At 35.9% G+C, this 22474-nt stretch overlaps 3 protein-coding genes across 3 annotated transcripts; all 3 read right to left on the bottom strand.

The window, feature by feature from the left end:
* Positions 1–3640: 3640 nt before the first annotated feature.
* LOC104892140 (hypothetical protein) lies at positions 3641–4931 on the bottom strand. The gene has a single exon (XM_010677976.4). The coding sequence runs from the start codon at positions 4796–4798 to the stop codon at positions 3974–3976; it is 825 nt and encodes a 274-aa protein (XP_010676278.2). The 5' UTR covers positions 4799–4931; the 3' UTR covers positions 3641–3973.
* Positions 4932–9387: 4456 nt separating this feature from the next.
* Positions 9388–11095, bottom strand: LOC104892139 (mannose/glucose-specific lectin). Its single transcript, XM_010677975.3, has 4 exons — positions 10938–11095; positions 10581–10781; positions 9841–10104; positions 9388–9640 (listed from the first exon to the last, which is right to left on the bottom strand). The coding sequence occupies exons 1-4, from the start codon at positions 10956–10958 to the stop codon at positions 9623–9625; spliced, it is 504 nt and encodes a 167-aa protein (XP_010676277.2). The 5' UTR covers positions 10959–11095; the 3' UTR covers positions 9388–9622.
* A 4392-nt stretch (positions 11096–15487) lies between these two features.
* LOC104892138 (phosphatidylinositol 4-kinase gamma 4) lies at positions 15488–18916 on the bottom strand. Its single transcript, XM_010677974.3, has 2 exons — positions 16598–18916; positions 15488–16119 (listed from the first exon to the last, which is right to left on the bottom strand). Exons 1-2 carry the CDS (start codon positions 17975–17977, stop codon positions 15745–15747), a joined length of 1755 nt encoding a protein of 584 aa, XP_010676276.2. The 5' UTR covers positions 17978–18916; the 3' UTR covers positions 15488–15744.
* Positions 18917–22474: the final 3558 nt, after the last annotated feature.

Genomic DNA, 22474 nt, shown 5'->3' with positions numbered 1-22474 from the left:
GGGGATTCAAACATGTGACCTATCGTTCACAGTACCTCAATCTTAACCACTAGACCAAAGTTCACTCATGGTACACCCAGGGGTATTTTTGTAATAAATTATAACTTCAGGTGCTCATTTGACACCAAATTTGCTCATATGGACATTTTGCTCATTTGCTCATTTGCTCATTTTGCTCATTTTGTAATAAAAGTGTTTGCTCATTTTCTTTTTTTTTTTTGAGGGGAATGTTTGCTCATTTTCTTAAATAAGTAGAAATGTTTGCTCATTTGCTCATTTGTTCATTTTGCTCATTCGCTCATTTTTCTCATTTGGAGAAAATAGTCTTGGGTGTACCATAAGCATGGTACACCCAGGTGTACTATAAATATTCTCACTAGACCAAGACATCATTGGTATAGATATTTCATTAGATTTATTAATATCATATTTATAATATTCAAGTAGCAAACAAACCTTACAAATGAAAACTTTAAAAGTAGTGAAAGGATAAAAAAAAAAAAAGAGCTAGCACTGGATTTAAGCATCACTATTCACTAGTCAGAAATGAGTAGCTAGCATTGGATTGATAATATAGTTCCATCTGAAATGATGACAATAACCCTACAATCAATGGCGCTTTCAACATGGCGTGAAAATACCCACAAAACATTAAGTCTGCCTACTATTTTCACACTTAACTCCAACTCTATAGTAGGCGTTGAACTCCCAAAACCAAACTTCGCTGGAATATTTCCTACTTGCGTGATCGGAAGTGAATTCACATTTATTGTCACCTGCATGAAATTCTCTGTTCCGCCATTCACACGTCTTCCAGGGATTGACATGTATCCGGCCTGTACACCGGCGTGGGAGAGATGAGCAGAGGTGCTGGAGTACGAGAAGGCGGTGCGTGTTGGGTTTGTGACAACAGCGTCAAAGGCACAGGAGAGGGTAGCAGTGGTTTTGCTGGAGGATAGGGTGTAGATTGGGATTCGGATGGCGGTTATGGAGAACGAAGGTTCATTGGATTTGTAGGTGAGAGTTAAGTAGATGGCTAAGATGAGGACCAATATTGCAATGAAGGATTTTGATTGTCCTTCATGCTCATGATGTGGTGGGTGAACTTGGTTGTACATGGTTATTTTGGGTGCTAAATTATTGGAGTGAAATAGGTATTGTAGTAATGGTAAGTTAGAGGAGGAATAAAGAAGTTTAGGGACATATATCATCAAGGATTAAAGTCAAGTAATCAAGTCTTATTTTATTCAAGTTAAATTAGAAGTGTAAATAGTTCAAATTATGAGTTTTGATGGAGCTAGGACCACATGAGTTTTGCTCTTGTGGAGTTGTGGTACCCTTTTTGTCTTTCAAAAGTGATTTGTGTTCGACCCTTGTGAGCAACAAGGGGAAGGGTGGAGAGAGCGAAGATGAGTTTAATCGGGTTGGAGGGTTTACTTAACAGTAGGGTCCTGGCTTAGGCCCACTATATACTTCCTCCATTTTTAAATAAGTGCAACATTTGCATAGTGTTTACTATTCACAATTTAAACTTTAATTAGCTTTGGTGATTTACATTTTAGGAAAAAAAAGTCATGTGGGATCTTGTTAGATTCGTCTGAATGTGAATTTTGTTGATATCAACTTTTTATAATTTTTACTTATTGATAATTGAAGATATTAATGGTTAAAATGATGCATTGGCAAACGTGAAAACAAGAAATGTTGCACTTATTTAAAAACGGAGGAAGTAACTTATAATTTCTTTTTTTGATGAACTAATCTAAATCAATAGTAGTTCTAATAAATAACAAAGAGCAGAAAAAAAAACTAGAAATATAAAATAAAACAATAGGGTCCCAACTATTTTAGTTGTTACTTATCTTCTAACAAGTTTTTTATATTCCACCAATAATAATCTAACATCAAGCGAAAAGTATACAAATATACTTACTCCGTTCACTTTTAATTTACTTGAGGGGAGGCACATGAACCAAGGAGCGGAGATGGATGATAAAATTTAGCAGGGTTCATGTGAAGAAGAGAAATATAGAGAAAACTCAAAGTCAAACGGAGTAATGTTACAAGTAATTTGATATTGTCTTAAAAGAAAGTGTTACAAGTAAAAGTGAATAATGAAAGTATATTGTAACTTTTTAGCCTCTTCTCGGACGGATTCCTCTTTTTGCTTCTCAGCCTACGAGGTATTAGCAGCCGTTTCCGGCTATTGTTCCCCTCCCAAGGCAAGTTCTTACGCGTTACTCACCCGTCCGCCACTGGAAACACCACTTCCCGTCCGACTTACAGTATTAAGCATGCCACCAACGTTCATCCTGAGCTAGGATCAAACTCTCCATGAGATTCATAGTTGCATTACTTATAGCTTCCTTGTTCGTTAATTCGGAATTGTCTTTCATTCCCAGGCATAACTTGTACCCATGCGCTTCATATTCGCCTGGAGTTTACTTCCAGAAATCTAGCCATCCCTACCCCTCACGTCAATCCCATGAGTCTCTTATCCATTCTCATTCAATCACGGTGGAGGAGTAAGTCAAAATAGAAAAACTGACATTGGATTTAGGAATAATCAGGATCGAACTTGTACATTCCATCATGTCAAGGTGACACTCTACCACTGAGTTATATCCCTTCCCTACCCCCATCGAGAAATAGAACTGACTAATCCAAAGACAAAGGGTCGAGAAACTCAACACCACTATTCTACTTTTCAATTCCGAAAAATATGAGAGCTACTTTTATCAAAGGTTCTTGTAATTATATTCAAACTTCCTAAAACAAAAATTGTAGTGATTATTTTAAAATAGAAAAAAATAGTACTATCTAAGATCGGATGCAATTGTAAGATGACTTAGCTAGCAATAGCATGATATCCCTCAATAACTTGGAAGCCAAGGAATACAAAACCAAAAAAAAAAAAGTACCAATGCTTAATGCCTAATGGGAGAAAAATTAGAGAAAAGCAAGAAGAGGAAAGCAAAACAAGAAAAGTATAGAAAGCAATAGGGGCCCTTAGCCGGGTAGGTAGTGGAAACAAGAAAGCAAGTTGGAGTAGTTTGTGTTGAAAAAGCCGCGCATTTCTCATATCATGCCCTACCTATTATTGCGATAACAGTGTTGCTTTCCAGCCTTTGCCTCGACTCTCATCATAACACACTAACACTAACCTATTTTACTATCACTATCCATTTTCTTCTTTTGTGGGTGAATATCCTATGAAAAGGCAAAAGAAACATGAGAGAACAAGTATATTTTGTACTAGTAATACCCTCTTTGTGTTAATACTTTCATGCAAATAATCAGTAGTTATTTGCATATATTAGGGATAGACTATTCAATTAATGATAGTAAACAAACATCGGCATGTTGTTAAAAAGCGATTTGTTTTACAAAAATGGAATAAACATTTTTGATCGTTTGTTTAGGGAACGAAATTCTAATTTCAACGTAAATGGCTAGAATTTACTTAAAGGAGGAAACTAGGTTAATTGAAATGAGAACTAAAGGAAAAGAAATTAAGAAAATCAGCCTTTTGCTTGGTTACTACTAGTGTACCACATTCGAAATAAACATAGCCGACAGACAAGTTTTTTCACGAACTATCTTCCACCCTCAATCTTTTAGGTAATAATTTGATCCAAAATGAGAAGAGAAAAACAATGTTCCTATATATGACTAATTTGCTACATTTAGACATCACCCATAATTAAACAAGAAAACTTTATACAATTAAAGAAAACTAACTAATCCGCCATTAAAATTCCTCCCAAACACAAATCCCAAAAAGTACCTAAGACAAAAACCTTCCGGACATTGCTACACATACCCATCAGGTAGACAACCCACTACTAATAGAGGATTAAAAAAATATTAATTATGTTGAGTTGGATTCCATTACCACACTCCTCAACAAGTCTTTATCAATGGTGGGTAGTTTATCCGATGGGTAGATAAAGTTTTTTCCATTCCTTCCTAGCTAGCTACAATGAAAACCAAGCACAGATCCATCAGAAATGGTGACATCAACATAACAATCAGAAGTAGTTTCAACATGATGACTAAAAACCCACAAAGCTCTAACTCTTCCCACCATTTCCATCCTCATTTCCAACTCCATCGTCGGCTTCACCCTCTCGATACCGTCCGTCACCGGAATATTCTCCCCCGCCACCGCCGGAATATTCCCTCCGGCCACCGGCGCCGCCGTGGCAGACACCGGAAAAGACTGAACGGAGAACGTCGCCGCCATAAACTCCGACTTACCGGCGGCGATTTTTCCGGCCGGTATGAACATGAACCCGACCTGATTGCCGGCGTAGAGGAGCTGAAGGGAGCTGTCGAAGTGTGTGAAGATGGCGCGATTCGGGTTTTTAACGGCGGCGTAGAAAGAGAAGGTGAAGCTAACGATGGAGATGGAAGGGTCTTTTGGTTTGAAGATGGAGAAGTAAACTATGAAGAGTATGATCAATAGGAAGATTAGGAATATGGTTGCTACAATGCATGATGCTAGTGTTGTTCGTTTGTTTTTTGGTGGTTTTATTGGTATTTGACTTTGTCGAGGCGGTTGTGGTGGTGGTTGATGGAGGTTACGAGGTGGTAGATACGGTGGTTGATGGTGGTTTGGTGGTGGTTGATGGTGGTTTGTTGGAGGTGGTTGATTGAGTTTTCGAGGCGGGAGGTGTGGTGGTTGATGACGGTTTGGTGGTGGTTGGTGGAGGTTTGGTGGTCGTTGATGAGGTGGTTGATGGTGGTTTGGAGGGTGAGAACGTTTGTTATTGTTGTTGTTGTTGTTGTTGTTCATTGTTTGATAGTATTATCAATATGGTTTGAAATGTTGGAGCGTGAAAGAGTAATAACTAAGTTAGTAGTAGTAGTATAGAGGAGAGAATGAACGAAAATAATGGATGAGAAAGTCAAAAGGAGAGGTGAGTGTGGGGGAGTCAAGTAAAGTGTGAAAGTGTGACTTTTCTTTTTGTTTTTTCTTGATCTTTGTGCCTAAGTATGCCTATTATTAAGGACATAGTATTTGTCATGGACTCATCAACCATAGGAGGTGTTTTTCTTTTTTTCTTTTGGGTGACAATTTTTTTTTTTTTAAAATGCTTCCTTACCTTTGTTTACTTGGATCATTTGATATTTGAACACAATTTATCGACTAATTTTGACAAACTTTCTATTATTAGCACTATATAAGAGAAATCATAGTGATCAAATAGGACATTGTTAGATTTGTCTCGGTGCGAGGATTTCAAATATCAACGTCTTATAATTTTTACTTATATATGATTAGAGATATTAGCGCTTAAATAAGCGTCTTGGCATACGTGAAAGGTGCTGCAACTAAAAAAAACAGATGAAGTATATAAAGTTACAAATTTACAATGAAAAGTTAAGATGCCTTTTTTAAGGTAAAAATCTAAATAATTTTCAAGTAATGAAGTAAAACATAACAAATTAAAGCTCTACTTGAGTGAACATCTATGTTTTGTGCTATGCTTATAAGTTATAATAGTATGACCAAGTTTATTACTTATGACATAAAAAAAATTATATATATGGATAACTTAATTAGCTTCCTGTAATATGAGTGAAGTTAAATAAACTAAACGTAGAAATGCATTGTTCAACATAATCAATTAAAAATTAGGTTTTTTTAATAGTTTAAATAAGCGAGTTGATCTGGAACGACGAGTAAAGGAAAATGTCCATTAGTTTTGGTAATGTAAATAATGTACTTCACATTCACACTTTGCTTCTTCATATGGAAAATGCAAAATTTCAAAATATTATTGAAAGACGAAGCTAAAAGGTAAAAAAGGGTCCTTGAAATTTGAGGAGAGAAATACAAGACACTGAGACAGTCTTGACTAATGAGTCTTGAGCAATGAGCATTGGACATCATATTATTCTTGGACTCTTCCAAGTTTTATGCTTCCATCACTCATCCCAAGTGGGGGAGGGACTCAATGCTGATTTACTGTCTTTACTCATATTTTAATGGGGTATAAATATAATCGTGTGCACTTTACTTAATCACTGAGATACATTTGTACTATACTACGAGCAATGCTACATCTACCCGGCACGTAGTTAACCTACTAGAAATAGAGTATTAAAAAACTATTAAAAATAATGAGTTGGATTCCACTATTAATTTATTTCTATTAGTAATGGGTTGTTGACCCACTGGGTAGATAAAGTTTTTTCCCTATACTACCAGTATTACAGAATTAATGTATGGAGTACTGTGCTACACTCAGTTCTGATAAAGAAATAAATGGAAAAAGGAGGAAATAAACTTTATTAGTTTACCTCTTTTTTTTGGGCCATATTTGTCGAGACACTAATTTGAACCTTAATATCTCTAATTTTGATAATAAGCAAAAATTACAAAAAGCTGATATTTGAATAATACACATTGAGACGAATCCAACAAGATCTCACATGATTATATTTTTCCTTACATACAAATTACAAGAGATAGTCCAAATAATGTATGTGAATAGTGTCAAAAAACAAAACGGGTAACTTATAAAGACCGGAGGGAGTACTTTAATTCATTAATTATCTTCCATTCGTTTTTCATTGATTTACTCACTTATTATATTTCCTTTTTCAAAGTTTAAGAACGACCATATTATATTTATATTTCTTTATTGGCAAAAGCTAACGAACGCCCCGGAGGCGCTAGATAAGAAATATATTGTTCTACTTAATTACTCATATTGTATAAAATAATATAATAATGTATAATTCCAATGCAATGCATTTAGATGCTTTGCATTGGAATTAAATTGAAAAACATTAAGTGCTTTGCGTTGAAATTATATATTATTCTATTATTTTGTATAAATAAGAGTAATTAAGTAGAACAATTATATTTCTTATCTAGTGTCCCGGAGCGTCCATTAGCGGGATCCTTGTATTATATTTGTTTTCATTGATTTACTCATTAAAATGAAAAGCATAAGGAGGGAGCGTTTGAGTGAAGAGAGAATGTGTAGGTATACCGTATATCTTAAGGTATAGAGTATAAAAGAGAGAAAGAATGTGGGCCAAGGTCCTAGGTGATAAAGTATGTAAAGTTTTGTCAAAATAGAAAATAAAATTGAAATGGATATAACTTTAGAAAACGGATGAAATCGAACAGTAAGTAGATCAATAAAGAGTGGAGGGAGTGGGATTTGCTTTTCATTCCAAAACATCTTCTTGCACTTTATCTTGAAACTCTCAAGTTGCAAATAATTTTAAATTTAATCTGTATATTGTGTACTTATATGCTCATGTAGTAATCAAATAACTAGTATTTTGGTTTGGACAATGTCATGAATCAGTTACAATTATTAAATATCTTATTATACATAAATTTCATAGTTGATTTTATTAGATTTTTGTAATATTTTGTCGAGTGCAAAAATTGAACAATGGACATTTTACATAATAGGTTGTTTTTGAAAAACTTTTAAAGAATTGGAGATAATATAGTTCTTGAATGTATTGTACCCTCAACCCTGAACTCAATATTTGGTGCACTTTGACCATCTATGGAGTCATGACAGGGAAATCTACATTGCATAAGTCCTTTATATGTCCCTACGATTTCCAAATATTCAATTAGGTTTACGATTCTTCATAAAAAGAATTGTCTTTTAATAAAACCTTTACAATGGAAGTCAAATGAAATACACGCTCACACCGCGTCGGCGAAATAAAACACGCCTACACGAGTCTATATAGCATTCGACTGAGAAATGATAACGAGTGATATTCAAGACGATTGGAGTGACCATATCCTACGCCAGCCCCCCTTGGTTTCGCCATTTGTATCTTAGTATCTATCCTTAGCGTTGGATTGTTGGCATTATTATTGGTTCATGATATGATTTAATGCAACTTATACGGTTATACTCCATTCCTTGTTGCCAAAAGAAACTATATTTGCTTCCTTTGTTTAATGTGAAAGTATTGGGTCAGACCGTCTGACCCAATATTCTCGTCAGACGGGCTGAGCCCAGTTCTCTCCTCTCATCCTGCTACTTACTTTTTTGATTTTCATTAGAGATTAGGGATGGGGCCATTTTACAAATGATTTCTCATGGATTTATTAGTGCTGCACTTTGTTTCTTAGCGGGAACCAAATTATATATCTTCTCTTTCCTCAATCCGCCATTGATGTGAGCTTGAGAAACTAACAACAATATTGACGTCAACATCGCCGCATTCAGAATCTTCATCGACATATTCGACAGCTCGCTAGTTCGTCATTGGCGACGACGGTATGGAGATCCATGTTAATCTTCGAAACTGGAATTTGTTTGATCTTCCAAAATCTGAAATTGGAAAATTGGATTTTTGGAAAAATTGATGTTAAATCTTCGAGAACTGTAATTGGAGATCGAAAGTGAAGGTGTGACGACTATGTGAGGGAGAGAGATTTTGGGGTTTCAAGCGGAAATTGATGTAATGTTGATGAATGAAGTTGTTGGTACACCGTATTATGTTGCGCCGGAGATATTAGAAGATAATGGGTATGATGAGAAAGTTGATGTTTGGAGTGTTTCTCAGTCTCACCCATCATCTTTCTCTCTCTGAGGAATGAAGAAGGAGGAGAAAGTGAGAGAAATCAAAGGTTAGTGTTTTATTTTCTTTTCAGTTTGACTTTGTTTTCTTTCAGTTGGACTTTGTTTTCTTTCAGTTGGACTTTGTGTTCTTTCAGTTGGACTTTCTTTTCTTTCAGTTAGACTTTCTTTTCTTTCAGTTAGACTTTCTTTTCTTTCAGTTGGACCAACTGAAAGAAATAATGGGCCAACTGAAAGAAATAATGGACTAACTGAAACAAAATGAAGACTACCTGAAAAAAATGTAGACTACCTGAAAAAGAAGAAAGACCAACTGAAACCCAAGTAAGTCTAACTGAAGCACAAAAATCCACTGAAAAACAAAGAAGACTAACTGAAAACAAAATGAAGACTACCTGAAAAAAAATTGGAACCACCTGAAAAAAAATGAAGACAACCTGAAAAAAAATTGGAACCACCTGAAAGTCGTCCGACCAAGATTATGGTCGGACGAGTCCGACACAATACGTTCTCTTGTTTAATACTCCTTTTTTTTTTTTATCATTTTCACTTTCATGTGCGCGTCTTCCAATGCACGTTTTGAAACTTAAATATCTTCCATTATATATTAGTAAAAATTATAACGATTGAATATTAATAAAGTGCTAATTGAGACGAATCAAACAAGACCCCACCTGACTATATTTTTTCTTATAAATTGAGAACATTTGAGAAGATTTTTTCTAAGAATGAATAATGTCAAGATTCCAAGTGAGAAAGATAAAAAAAACAGAGGGAGTATAATTTATTAAAGCGAATAAAGAGAAGGATATTAAAGCCTTAAAGGCCAAGACATATTTTAATATAGAGCTTAAATCTGTTTATTACATGGTAAACAAAGACAACAATACAGTGCTCTCTCAAGTTGCTGATTACAAATCACACTAAAGAGGTCACTTGTAGTATACATTAAGTTAAATGGCTTCAAGGAAACTGATGATGTAGTCATCATTGAAGCACCTTATTTATTCATAGTTCTCACATAACCAGAGACTTCAACAGCATACTTAAGCGCATGAGCAATCCTAAATTTCATAAAAAAAACAAATGGAAGCATTAGCAATATGGTAAGGTTATTCTAAGACGAATTAGTTATTAGGTGCCTAGCTAGGATATATAGTGTAGCCTTAACTAAAATTACATTGGCATCTTTTGAAAATCTCTCTTACAGATATTGGGTGTAGGAAACAAAATCGTACATTAAAAAAAAAGAATTAGGTTTTACCAGCTCTTTGACGCAGATTCCAGTGGACTCGAGGTAGTTGTCGTGCCTTCCGAAAAATCCGACAATAGGGCCCTTAGTTGGGAGTGGAGAAGAGAAACAATGTACATTCTCAACACCACAGTCTTTTCCATATGGTCCATATCCCGATGGGCATAAGTTGGTGTGTATCTTGAGTGTACCAATAAGGCATTCATTATCCTTGTACTTGTAGTTTCCGTATGTCCCAGAAATTTGTGTGATGAATTCACCACACTTGAGGACAATCTATAAATACACGGAAAGTATGTAAAAAAAGGAAACTACTATTAGTAATGTTGGAAACACAAAGAAGATGCGATTTTGTTTTGCAATTATAAGTTCGATGATCATGTACTATTATGAAGATATACCGATGCAATCTTTTTCCGTCTCTTTTTTGTTTTACATTTTCAAAACTTCCGCTTACTAAAATACTCCCTCCGTCCTCTATTAGTTTACTCGTATTTCTTTTAAGGGCGTCCCTTATTAGTTTACCCCTTTTTTTTTTTGCTATTTTTGGAATAGGACCACAAACTTTTCATCACACATACATTCAACTTTAATACAAGATAATAGTTTCTCTTTCTTTCTATGACCCACAACATTATTTCTCCTAAAACTCTGCGCAAAAGAAAGGGATAAACTAATATAGAGGACGAAGGGAGTATTACGTAATTTTGAGACATGAAAAAGTGTCTTGAATATTATGATTGTGTACTAACCCTGGACTCGTCTCCAGAATTGCCACCAAACATCTTGGTGTATGTATCCTGACATGGCTTAGATATCACGAACCCGAGGGCGTCGACGATGTATCCATGCCTTATTATTACTTCTTTGATGTGTTCACCTTCTTTGAGTACCATGCAGTAGTTTTGTGGCAATTGTGAACCATAAGGTCCGTACTTGGCAACAATTTGGTTCTACCACAACACAATACAACGTAGAGATACATATCAATAATATTGACAAATATTTACTTTATGACATAATTAGAAATGGGTGAATGGATTTCGAACGATGCACAGAGAACGAGAAAGAGTAAAACTAGCAAATTAAATTTGCAACTCTGCACGTACCTTGGCGATTGCTTGAGCCATTTTCTTAGCTTAGAAAGTAGTTGACGGGAAGTTGCTAGGTAGTAAGTGTGCTGTGATGTGCATGGTTCAGGAGGTTACATCTCTATTTATACATAAAGAGGTAAGGGACTTATGTTGCATGTATGATGATATTACGTTGTTCTATCACGAAGAACATATTCTGTTGGTCCATTATGCTAATGGCACTATTACTTATTCGTTCTAATCTGTACTATGCTTAAGAAGAGAAATACACGTATACACATCACTCAAATCGGGTGTTGGGTTGGGTAATCGACTAATCGTACACGTCGTCTCTGAGATGGCTGATAAGTCAGGTCGTGTGGGGCTAATGTATCCTATTTTATCAAGTAAGGCCGGCAAAAGTTGACCCAACCCGATAACTCGACCTGATGACCTGAAAATTTCGGCTATGGGTTGAGATTTTCGACCTGAAATAAAAAATGGATCGACCCAATCCGATCTAAAAATATAATGAGTTAGGTTCGGGTTGACTTTTTGAACCTGAAAATAACATGATTTAGAAGTCGGATTATTTTCAAGTCGGGTCAACTTGAAATTAACCCAGACTTTCATAACTTATACAACCTGTCTTTTGTTATTCTTATTTGTATTGGGCCAAGCCCATTTCCAGGATCGCCTAAATTTCATTTCATGTCATTAACCCATATTTTCATAACTTAGCGTGTATAGTTGAATTTTATTTCAGGTCATTTTGGGTTGGTTTCGGGTCAATCCGAAATCGGTAAGGCCGAGTTTGGGTTGTGATTTTCGACCTGAAATTAGAATCAGGTCGAATTTGGGTTAGGGGTAAGTAACCTGAAATATAAATCAGGTTAACCTGAAGTTAGCCCTAGTATCAAGTTGGATCATATTGATCTGGTGAGTGTTATCTTAGAGTTCAAGTCAAGTTCAATCCGGTTTAGGCCATTTGTCGGGTTTTTGTCCAATTATTTTGGCTGCTTAGGTCAAGTTTGGGTGGCGTGACTACTTAGTCTAGGTGATTGCAGGTCCAATCCGTCGTAGGTTAGGGTTAAGCTTTGATCAAGTACATCTTCTAATTCAGATTGAGCTTAAATTAGGTCATTATTGATTGCTATAACAAATGTGAGAAAGAACAAATAATCAAATGCAAAACAAAGAAAAACTCACAACAAAGTATCGGCTATATTCACGGGCAAAGAGAGAATATTTTATTGATATGAGGAAAACCGGATTACAGAGTAATTAAAACCTGATTCATAGTATAAATCAACTAGGTTTAAAACCTATTTATACCCCACTCAGGAAAACGCATTTCCTCGTCAAAATCGGCTACCGCCCGATCGAGCGGCCTACTGCCCAAACCCATAATGCACGTCGGCCCGATTAGGCGACCTCCCCCGTCGTAATTCGCTACTACGCTCGACGCCATCACGCACCCTGCAAAATTAGCATGTTGACATCTTCGTCTCAGGCCTGATCGGACGACACTGCCCGACCTGATCGGACGGTACTGCCCGACCTGATCGGGCGGCCTTGCGAACATGCCTTGTCGACTGCATTTCGTCGAACAAATTCAAGGCATAATTCCTACACGGATTCGTGCTAAGCTTGCATCTAGATTTTACCGGGTTTGGACATGGAGAAAGTAATATTTAAAGTGTAATCTGGATTTTTCTATTGTAATTGATGTCTAAGAAATACGCTTATACCAAAGCGTTCAAAACAAGCAGAATTCTGAATGAAAAAGTTGAAAATAACATCCACCATATTCGAATATTTGCAAGCATTTATAATAATGACCACAATAAAACGTCTAAGAACAAATTCAACATTACTGGCTGGTGCTGAGCAGAAGAAGTGGCCGAAGGTGTTGCCAGTTATTTGGCGAGATGACACTCACGAATGCGACGCTTTGAAGGTGGTGCCAGTTACTTTGGTTCATGTAATAAAATGCTAAATGAATCAAGGCATCAAATCAGGGTAAAGAACACACCTTTGTGCCAAAAGCCCAAAACACCAAGGAAGAATTTTAGGAAACTATTTTTTAAAGACGCTTTTATTTTTTAAAAAACTACTCCCTTCGTCCTAAAATATAGTTCCCATTTTTATATTTAGTTCCACATTTTTTCGTAATTTGTCTAGAAAAACCGTGTCCCATCATTTATTTGCTTCTTGAATTTTGTTTTTTCTTTTGTTTATTCAACCACAATGTTATAATTAATACTCTTTGACCAATTATTCTCCATTCTCTCTCCTAAAATCATCTTTTTCCATACAATATTTATTTAAATAAACAAAAAATCTTTACTAGCCCTGTTAAATTGTACTTGCATAAATTACTGTGAAAAAAGGGAAATAGGAACTATATTTTGGGACGGAGGGAGTACTTTATATCATGTTTATTTTTCAAAAGTACGTGGAAATACTTTAAAAAACACTACCAAATTTAAAATTTCCTAACCTTGGTTAATATTCCCTCCAAACCCCCACATCTAACATGCAAGGTACCTCATTGCCTGATTTATACGAGGAGCTTGACATCCTTCAAACTCATAAACAAAGGAAAAAACATTAGATTTAATTTTGCGGCAAAAAAATTCATTTTCAAGCACCTAAGAGGCAAATTTAGGGCAATTATGCTAGCAAATCACACGTAACCATTAGTCGATTGTACGCAATTTGTCCCAAGTACGTCCCATGTTCTTTATTAATCACTATAGGTATGGAAGACACACATACTAAGAAATAGAAATATGAGAGAGATAGAAATAGATAAAAAGAGAACCCGTGTGATGAGGAGAGGGATAGAGATAATATATCGTCAGAAATGAACATGTAGCAATTAATATGAAACTTCAAAATAAAGGAAATGTAGCGATTGATAAACAACCCAGAAAGTAAGAATCTTGTAACAATAAGATCAATGAAATCCCCATAATGTAAGAAAGAATCAAATAAATATAGCTTTAACCTTCATTACCCAATATCCATTTGACAGCAAAATTTGAGGTTTTTCATCAGTTATATTATACCCGGAAAATGGTAGTATTCAATAGATGATATCCCCATGATACAACTAATGCATCAAAGGGTACATTGCTCGTGTTGTATGAAATTATATGGTAGCACGTTACAAGGAGTCTGTAGAGCTCACTTGGTGAATATGGCACCCTTAGGATAGGGAAGTCTTATGTTGTGTTTTGGGTTGTAAATGTATCCCGCCTTTATGCTGGTGTTCCCTATTAGGTTACTCCTTAGGCCAATTATCTGAGCTAATCAAATGAAATGTTAGATAAGTTTGAACAAAAATTATTAAAAGAAACGGTCTGATTTTAACATAAAAGTAGACGTACTCACTAAATGGATTAAACTAGTCACCGAAAGAAATTAACCTAGTCACTGTTGGGCTAATTCTCTTTTTAATATTGGGCTTACCATTGCCTAATTTTAATTTAAAAGTAGACGGTCTCTTACAAGACAAATTCCGAAAAATAAACGAGTTCAACAAATATAAGGTTAGCTCAATAAAGAGATTAAAGTTCAAGGACTCAAAGTAACTAACGAATTGCTTGCATACTAATGGTGTACTATACAACTTTTCTATTTTCTACAAGACAAGCTTAGCCGCTTTTCAAAAAACCATTTGCTTATTTTTTTTAACTGTCATTTTTCATCTTAAGTCTCTCTTCTCATTTTGGAGTTGATTGAAAGCTATACATATTGCACTAATTAAATTGCATGATTTTTATACCAAAATATCCTAGTAATAGACTAATATCATATGATTTGCATATTACTATCTGTCAACTATATACTGTCTTCCTCCCATACATATTTTTGGTCGAGTATGTATATTGAGTTAGTAACAAGAAAATATGTATTTCAAGTATCATTACATATATATATATATATATAATAGATAACTGATACATTTACCCCATCTTATCGAGATTAAGGCTTTGCCATTGTTGTTGTGGTGGTGGTGTAGCCAATTCGTTTATTACTAAGCAGTTTTAATATATTTTCAGCTATAATAGAAATGGAGATAACGAATAATTGAATAATCCAACAACAATAATTTGCAATAGACCGTGTATATAGTACATAGAATTCAGACTCGAAGTCCAAGCTACTAGTATATGTGAATATGTCAATCAGGGGAGAAGCCAAAACACATAGGCTAGAGGGGCCGATATAAGCTACGGGGGCCAATATAATCGAAAGTTTGGAGGGCCGAGATTTTCACCACTTTTCTATAGAAATTTGACGAGGGGGGCCATGGCCCCTGTCAAAACCCCCTCCCTTCGCCCCTAATTGTCAATGAAATGCAAGTTAGGGAGTAGAAATAACGTGAACCACTACAAGTCTTGTGACAATATTATCTCCAAGAATTCTCAAGGATGAGGCATTTAACAATACCAAAAGCATGACTTCATTCAACTGAAGCAAAATAACAGCTAAATTCACCTCCCTGGAAAATTCTCCACATAAATGAAAGAAAAAAAGAGGGGGGGGGGGGTGAAGAAGATTTCAACTAACAGAAATCAGGCCTAATATATGTTTGTCTGACAGAGGTCTTATTTCATAATGGCATTCTTCTGTTCTCTTATACAAGTCAAAAAAAATTGGTTGCTTCAAAGAATAGAAGCAACAAAAGAGAGACAAAGAACCTCAAGACAATCAGTCCCTCGAAAACTGGACTGCTTCAATTTTCAGACTATACAAAATAAAATACAATTTATAGATAATAATACATAGAATTAGGCAAAATAGGTAACTATATCACTCATCTCATTTGTTGTTAATTGAGCTCAGCTAGCCGGATATCCATGATTTGAGAAACGGCTTCAAGAAAATCTTCTTCGCTCATTCCATGAAGTAAAGATTGCTGAGCTTCGCTAACAATTTCTTCAATCATCGATTTGTCATTCAGTGTTTCACGACACATGATGTTTCCGATGGTGAAAGGGGTCAAGCCTTTTTCTGCTCCCTTCTTCAACAACATTGTTGAGATGCGTAGTGTGCGAGCACACTCTATGGGTACATCCCAACCATGTAACTTCAACAACGCAAGGTCCTTTTCAGCATCAAGTGTTTTTATGTAGTTGATGGTGTCCGAGGAGAAGGGTTGACAGGCCTGTGGCCAATATAGCCAATCAAATGTGCAATCCTCAAACTGCCATACGAAGGAGAACATATGAGTGATGAGGTTCAAACCACATTAGTGTGGAGAAGTAGCAGAAAGGCTGTTTAATGGTGTGCGTGTTATTAATCAAAGCACAACTATATACATACACAGGATATCATTTTATATAATTCTCAAACAATCAAACTCTTGTATGATTCACATTGCTAGGCCAAGCGCATAATATAATATCTAATACTCCATATTCCATATTCGTTTAAAAAGGGCTTATCCCATAAGCAGAAAGTGTTCATCAAAACAGAAAGTAACATGATGTGCCATAAGAGATTGTGAGTAATACGTCAAATATATTTTCTCAGTCCATGAGGTGAATGAACATTATCCCATGATTTAAGCAGTATATATATTACAGGTAAGAAGTTCCTTTTAGTACCAAAAACACCATATAGAAGCAATGGCAATTATTGAGAAAGGTGAATGAACATTAGCAGAATAAAAGAATTCTTACACTGTCAGGCAAGCAATAGCCATGATCAATTGGGATAAGCTCAATTTGGCCATCTTTGGCATTTTTTTTGAAAAGAATATTTCCGGCATGCCTGTCAGCATTGGCCAACCTAATATCAAGAACGCTGATCTTGTGAACTCCTTCCACAGGGAAAGCCTGAGGACCAATATCCTCGCAATTACCATCATTTTCCCTAAACATTTGTAATGATCCAATCTTTACATCTTTCAATGTGCCTTCATACCCTTCTGGATGGTTAAATCCTTTGTGCAAACACCGGACCATAGCAGTTGGGGGCACCCCAGAAAAACCTGTTGCATCACAAGACGATGAGCGAGGCCCATTCTTCGGATGATCTAGAAGGTATGCTGCAACCTCTCTCAGTGCTCCTTCTCCAACTCTCGTTCCCTTTTTCAACCCTTCACCGGTTTGTGAGATGGGTAGACCTTGTGGATTATTGACAGCCATAGGCTCCTCATCAGTAGGCTTGAACACAGCTACAATCTTCTGGCCTGACGGATTTAGCATGAAATAGGCTCCTCCAGTGCCTTCGGTGGATCTGATTGGTATAGTACCCTTATCTAAGCCATCAAATGTTGAGTTAATCATATCCCGCAATGCTAATGATAACTTAATTTTGGGATTAACAATGACGGGTTCTAACCAAAATTCTCTATTGGGCACCTTCAAAGACCCAACAGAGAGCTCACCAGATTGTTTCTCGCATTCATCTCCTTTTGGGTTCTCCCTCAGTCTAATATCCGATGCCACAACTGATATTTCATAATCTTGTTCAATAGGTATAGTCCTAACTTTGGCTGATTTCTTAACCAACAAATGGATAACACCATCATTGTTCTTGGAAATATCATTAATTACCCTTTGATCATCAAGCCTCTCTCCTTGACAGAAAAGTTCTTGATCCTTAAGGTCAACAAAACCTTTTCCTTTCTTATAAATTCTTTGCTTAATGTACCCAACATTCCGGAACCTATCCACTTGAAGATCGAATTCCTTCCCACAAGTAGTGCTAACTGTGATGGCTAGGAGATCAGAAAGCTTAAGGACCAGATGCAGGACATCCCCATCACTGACACCATATTCCTTAACAAGGGAATCATTCCGGGCCAACTCCCTCCCTCCATACACAAGTATTTGTTTCTTACCTACAAACCCTTTTTTACATGTTTGGATCCTGAGTTTTACAGATGCAATCGAATCGGATTCTAAAACCCGAATAGGAATCACAGACCCGACAACACTGAGATATACTAAGATTGACTCGCTTGAGTGCAAATCCACCCGGTTATCGAAATAACCGGGGAAATGCACCATATCTTCGTGATTGGAACTCAAGGCAACACCAGCACCAGCAGACATTTTCCTTAAATTCCCCTTAACATACACCCAGAACCTCTTTTTTTTTTTTTTTCTTCTTTTTTCTCCTTTTTCTATCAATGTATATATTACAACATTAAGAGATACTAGCCTAGAACAACCAATTAAATTGGCAAATGCTGAAGTTGGATTGGCCAAGTTTCTTCAAGATTGACCAATAAAACAAAGAAAAAGAATACCCTAATCCTTCAAACAAATTTATGCAGTAATAATTGTATTCACAAATTTACATTTTAAGATAATGTGTATAACACAAAATAAAAGGATTTTCTGCACAAAAGGGTAAAGCTAAATTTAAAGTAACAAATATAAACTTAATTAACAATGGAGGTTTTCACTTACTAGACCCAGAAAGATTCAACCTTTTATCAGCTTTTTTCTTCCTTTGCTTCAATCAAATAAGACCCAAAAATCATAAAACTCAATTGATTAATTCCACAAGCTCAAATGATCAAAATGTCTCCAATGAAATTTTTAACAATCACAAGAAAAAAACCCCAAAACACAAATGCAATCAAGGAAAATGAAGCCAAAAGAAAATTAAACGTTTCAGAGCAAAGTAATTAATTCCTTGAACAAGGAGAAAATGAAAAAAAAGATATAATATGGATTCTTACCAGAAAAAGGGAAGAATCAAGGAGAAAATGAGGAAGAATGAGAGATTAAATGGGGGAAACAAGAGATGCCCAGATGGCAATTAGTCAGCAAACAAATGAGAAACAGGTAATTTTGCCTAGATTAGAATTTTTGTTCTATGTTAATTTGGTTCTTATTGTTTGTAATTTGGAGTGAAATGTTTTTTTTTGGGTTCGAATTTGAACGAAATTGTCGCCGAAATTGGAGATAGGAGTGAGGTAGACAAAAAGAGACTATGGGTAGCCGTTGGCTTTTATTTGGCACTTTTTTTTTTTGAAAGGTTATTTTTTTGGCATTTTGAGTTTTGACTGACAAACGTAAAATAATAAAAATGGTAATGAACTAACGACTAGAGATAATTTGTCTTGCCAGAGACAGAGATACAGATCGAGTGCGTTCATCATACATTCAATGTACCATCTGTATGAATGATACACTCAACACTATTTTTGCTCATTTACTTGAAACTCTATTTATTATGTGATTATACTGATTTGGTGGTTTCAAATAAATAATCATGGTATACTCGAGTGATAAGAATTCTCACACAGATATCGACGGATTTACTGACCGACGTGGGGTTGAGAATTTTATATTTGTGCAAAGTGCATATATTTACAGTAAGACCTGTATTTAATTATAATTACTAAATCTTAGGCATATGGAGACTAGAACAAAGTTTTGATTAGGATGCGGTGAAAACTAACAAAAACACAAATGATTAGGTATTATACTGCATGTTCCTTTATCACTAGTCTACTGTTGACTCGTGTGCTTAAAATTTTTTTGACTCCGTCTTTGGTGAGACGGTCTCACGTTAGTGTTAACGTGAGACGGTTAACGTGAGACCGCTAACATCATGCACGTACATCAAACCAGCAGTAGAATTAGTTAAGCGCTTGCACCTATTAGTTAAGCGTCTGCACCTATTAGTTAAGCGCTTGCACCTATTAGTTATGCTAGCCTTAAATTGCTTCTGGATGAATTAGTTAAGCGCTGAAGTATATATTAGTTAAACGCTGAGGTATATTAGTTAAGGTCTCACGTTAAGACTAACGTGATACCGTCTTTTATAAGACTTTGTGAATCTTTTTACGAAAAGCTCAATTTTATCTTTGTTGCATAAGTGAATTTGTAAAATGTGTCATCCTTATAAATTGGAGTTTTCTACGCTTTAGATTTCAGGTCGGTTGTCACTCTGAGCCACGGAATCTATTTTGTATGAAGCTCCATTTGTTAACTTTCATTTCTAAATTTGTTAGGTGATAGTTTAGCGATATCAAATCAAAGATTATTCTCATGAGCATCTTCAAATAGTATTTCTATCTCCTACCATTGTATATAAGGCATGTGTGATGAGGAAGGGCACATATAGGGATGATAATGAGTTTGGTCGATTTGCGGACAGTTTGAGATCAGCTTGGTCCAAGCTCGGTCAAAACTTGGCTGGTGGTGGCTCGGATTCGGACTCGGCTCGAGATTTTAATGAGCAGAGCTGATTTAGGCAAAGCTCAACTCGAAAGCCTGTGAAGGGGCTTGAATATACTTTCATATAGAAAAATAAGATATTTATACATATACATAAACATATTAACGTAGATATCACACAATAATAAGTCAATATCCATAGTCTAAAATAAAATCTATAAATCTCAAATATTTAAAAAGGAAAAACAAATAAAACATGTAAAAATTAGGGATGATAAAGAGTCAAGCGTGTTCATGAACAGTTCGAGATCGTCTCGTTTAACATTTGGCAAAGCTCGGCTCGTTAAACTTGAAGTTCGGCTCGAGGTCGAATAAACTTAAACGAACGCAAGTCAAGCAGACCACAATTCGAACTTCGCTCAACCGATAAGCAGCCCTCATGACACATGTCCTTCACATATATGTTAGAGCATGAGCTCGCACATCCCATGAGCTCACACATCCCATGAGCGCATGATCATGTACATTGAACACCCACGAGCGCATGATAACTCCATGCATAGGTAATGCACAATATTTAGCTCTAAGTATTGTTTTTTTGAAGGAGCTCTAAGTATTGTTGAGGGGTGTGGCGGGTGCATACAAGTATACAACTATACAAGTCAGTATACACATATTTCCTTCCCTATTGTAATCTTTAGTCCTATCACATTCATATCACTCAAAAGCAGAGATATCATGGTAAATTCATTCAAAGGTTAAATATAATTAGTTTTCCATATGTTTAAAGATTCAAGTATTAACACAATTGAACTCGTTGGTCGACTCAAGAAGCACATTATTGGCAAGCAACGAGTTATACGATACAAACACCGAAAATTAGAGGAAAAATTATGCTTAACATGTTAATTTTACGGAGCAAGTCGGCATTGTGACCAGAAATGCACATCTAGGCATTTCACAAGGATATTCAGCAATGTTAGAACTAGTACCACACTAATTAAATTTGATTCTTTATTTGAAAGGGATACAAGTGTTAATTTGCTCAAAAAACAAACATTAGAAAACTAACTAAAGAAGAAGATAGTGAAACCTTAGTTTGGGTGCACGATTTAGTTCTATACCTTTTCACTGAAAATGACATTTACAATTCTCTCTAGGAAAAGAGACTTTAAAGCCTGCAAGAAGGAAAGGGAAAATTATGCAAGTAGAAAAAATAAAACATTTTTTCTATGTTCAAAATCTTTGCAAGAAATTTTTTTTTGGCATACAAATATATATTACTAGTCTCATATGATTATGGTTATGAAAACGAAACTCTCTCTTTCGTATTTTCTCTCAACTTTCAAAATCAAAACTGAAAGAATATTATAAATCTCATAAACTCATTTCCAATTGATAGTGCTCATAGTGAGCATGACCACTGTTGTATTCTTTATTATAAATCTCATAAACTCATTCCTAGGAAATTCGACGTGACTTGTGACGTTGCGTGGGTGCGTGGCACCATTTGTGGTGCCTCGAAAAACCACTAAACACCCCATTTGTTCATAACTCGTGAAACCTAAAATTGCCTCGAAATGAACGTAAAGACAACCATATATTTGTTCCAAGCCACATGACTCCTTTCCAATGACCTCCCATGTCCCTAGAAGGCATCTCGTGGCATTTGAAACTCGGACCCCGAGATAGTTCGAAATCGTGTATTATAACCTTCAATTTTGGCTTTTTTTGGGACATTTTTTTATTTCTTCGGGCCTGGTCAAAATTTCTCCCGAAACATTCCTAAGAGTGCCTACGTGACTTGTAACGTTGCACGGGTGCTTGGTGCCATTTGAATTGCCTCGAAAAGTCTCTGAACACCCAATTTGTTCATTTCTCGTGAAACCCAAATTTGCCTTGAAATGAACGTAAAGGCATCCACATATTCGTTCCAAGCCACATGACTCCTTTCCAAGGACCTCCCATGTTCGTAGGAGAAATCTGGTGACGTTCGGAGCTCGGGCTCCGGGAAAGTCTGAAAGCGTGTATTATAACCTTCAATTTTGGCTTTTTTTTTTAGACATTTTAGGACTTCTCTGGGATTGGTCATATTTTCTCCCCAAACCTACTTAGGAAAGCCGGCGTGACTTGTAACGTTGCGCGGGTACGTGGCAAATGCATATAAAATTCGGAAAAAAATAGTAACCCGAGGAAACTCACGAACATAAATACTAGTTCTAGATTAAAAGTTGAATCTTTAATCATTGTATTACAAAATTTTAAATATATATTTCATATTCCAAAGCAAAAAAAGTTCATCGGGGTCAGGCCCCTATGAGCCACAACTAATTACAACCCCCCTTGCATAGTTATATGTTGAATTAGATAGAGAACCCACGCAAAGGCTACACATACATTGGGTGTATGTAGGCC

This window comes from Beta vulgaris, chromosome 5, assembly GCF_026745355.1.
Source record: "Beta vulgaris subsp. vulgaris cultivar EL10 chromosome 5, EL10.2, whole genome shotgun sequence".
NCBI lineage: Eukaryota > Viridiplantae > Streptophyta > Magnoliopsida > Caryophyllales > Amaranthaceae > Beta > Beta vulgaris.
Note: the sequence above shows the minus strand (reverse complement) of the source record. Positions and strands in the feature narration are given on the sequence as shown.

What these genes read in the sequence shown, in the direction of transcription:
- LOC104892140 (XM_010677976.4), bottom strand. Translation starts at nt 4,798, where the DNA reads ATGAACAACAACAACAACAACAACAATAACAAACGTTCTCACCCTCCA.
- LOC104892139 (XM_010677975.3), bottom strand. Translation starts at nt 10,958, where the DNA reads ATGGCTCAAGCAATCGCCAAG. An exon ending in TGGCTCAAGCAATCGCCAAG is followed by an intron (nt 10,782 to 10,937) that starts GTACGTGCAGAG and finishes GTGTTGTGGTAG; the next exon opens with AACCAAATTGTTGCCAAGTA. An exon ending in ATTCTGGAGACGAGTCCAGG is followed by an intron (nt 10,105 to 10,580) that starts GTTAGTACACAA and finishes GTGTATTTATAG; the next exon opens with ATTGTCCTCAAGTGTGGTGA.
- LOC104892138 (XM_010677974.3), bottom strand. Translation starts at nt 17,977, where the DNA reads ATGTCTGCTGGTGCTGGTGTTGCCTTGAGTTCCAATCACGAAGATATG. An exon ending in GCTATTGCTTGCCTGACAGT is followed by an intron (nt 16,120 to 16,597) that starts GTAAGAATTCTT and finishes TTCGTATGGCAG; the next exon opens with TTTGAGGATTGCACATTTGA.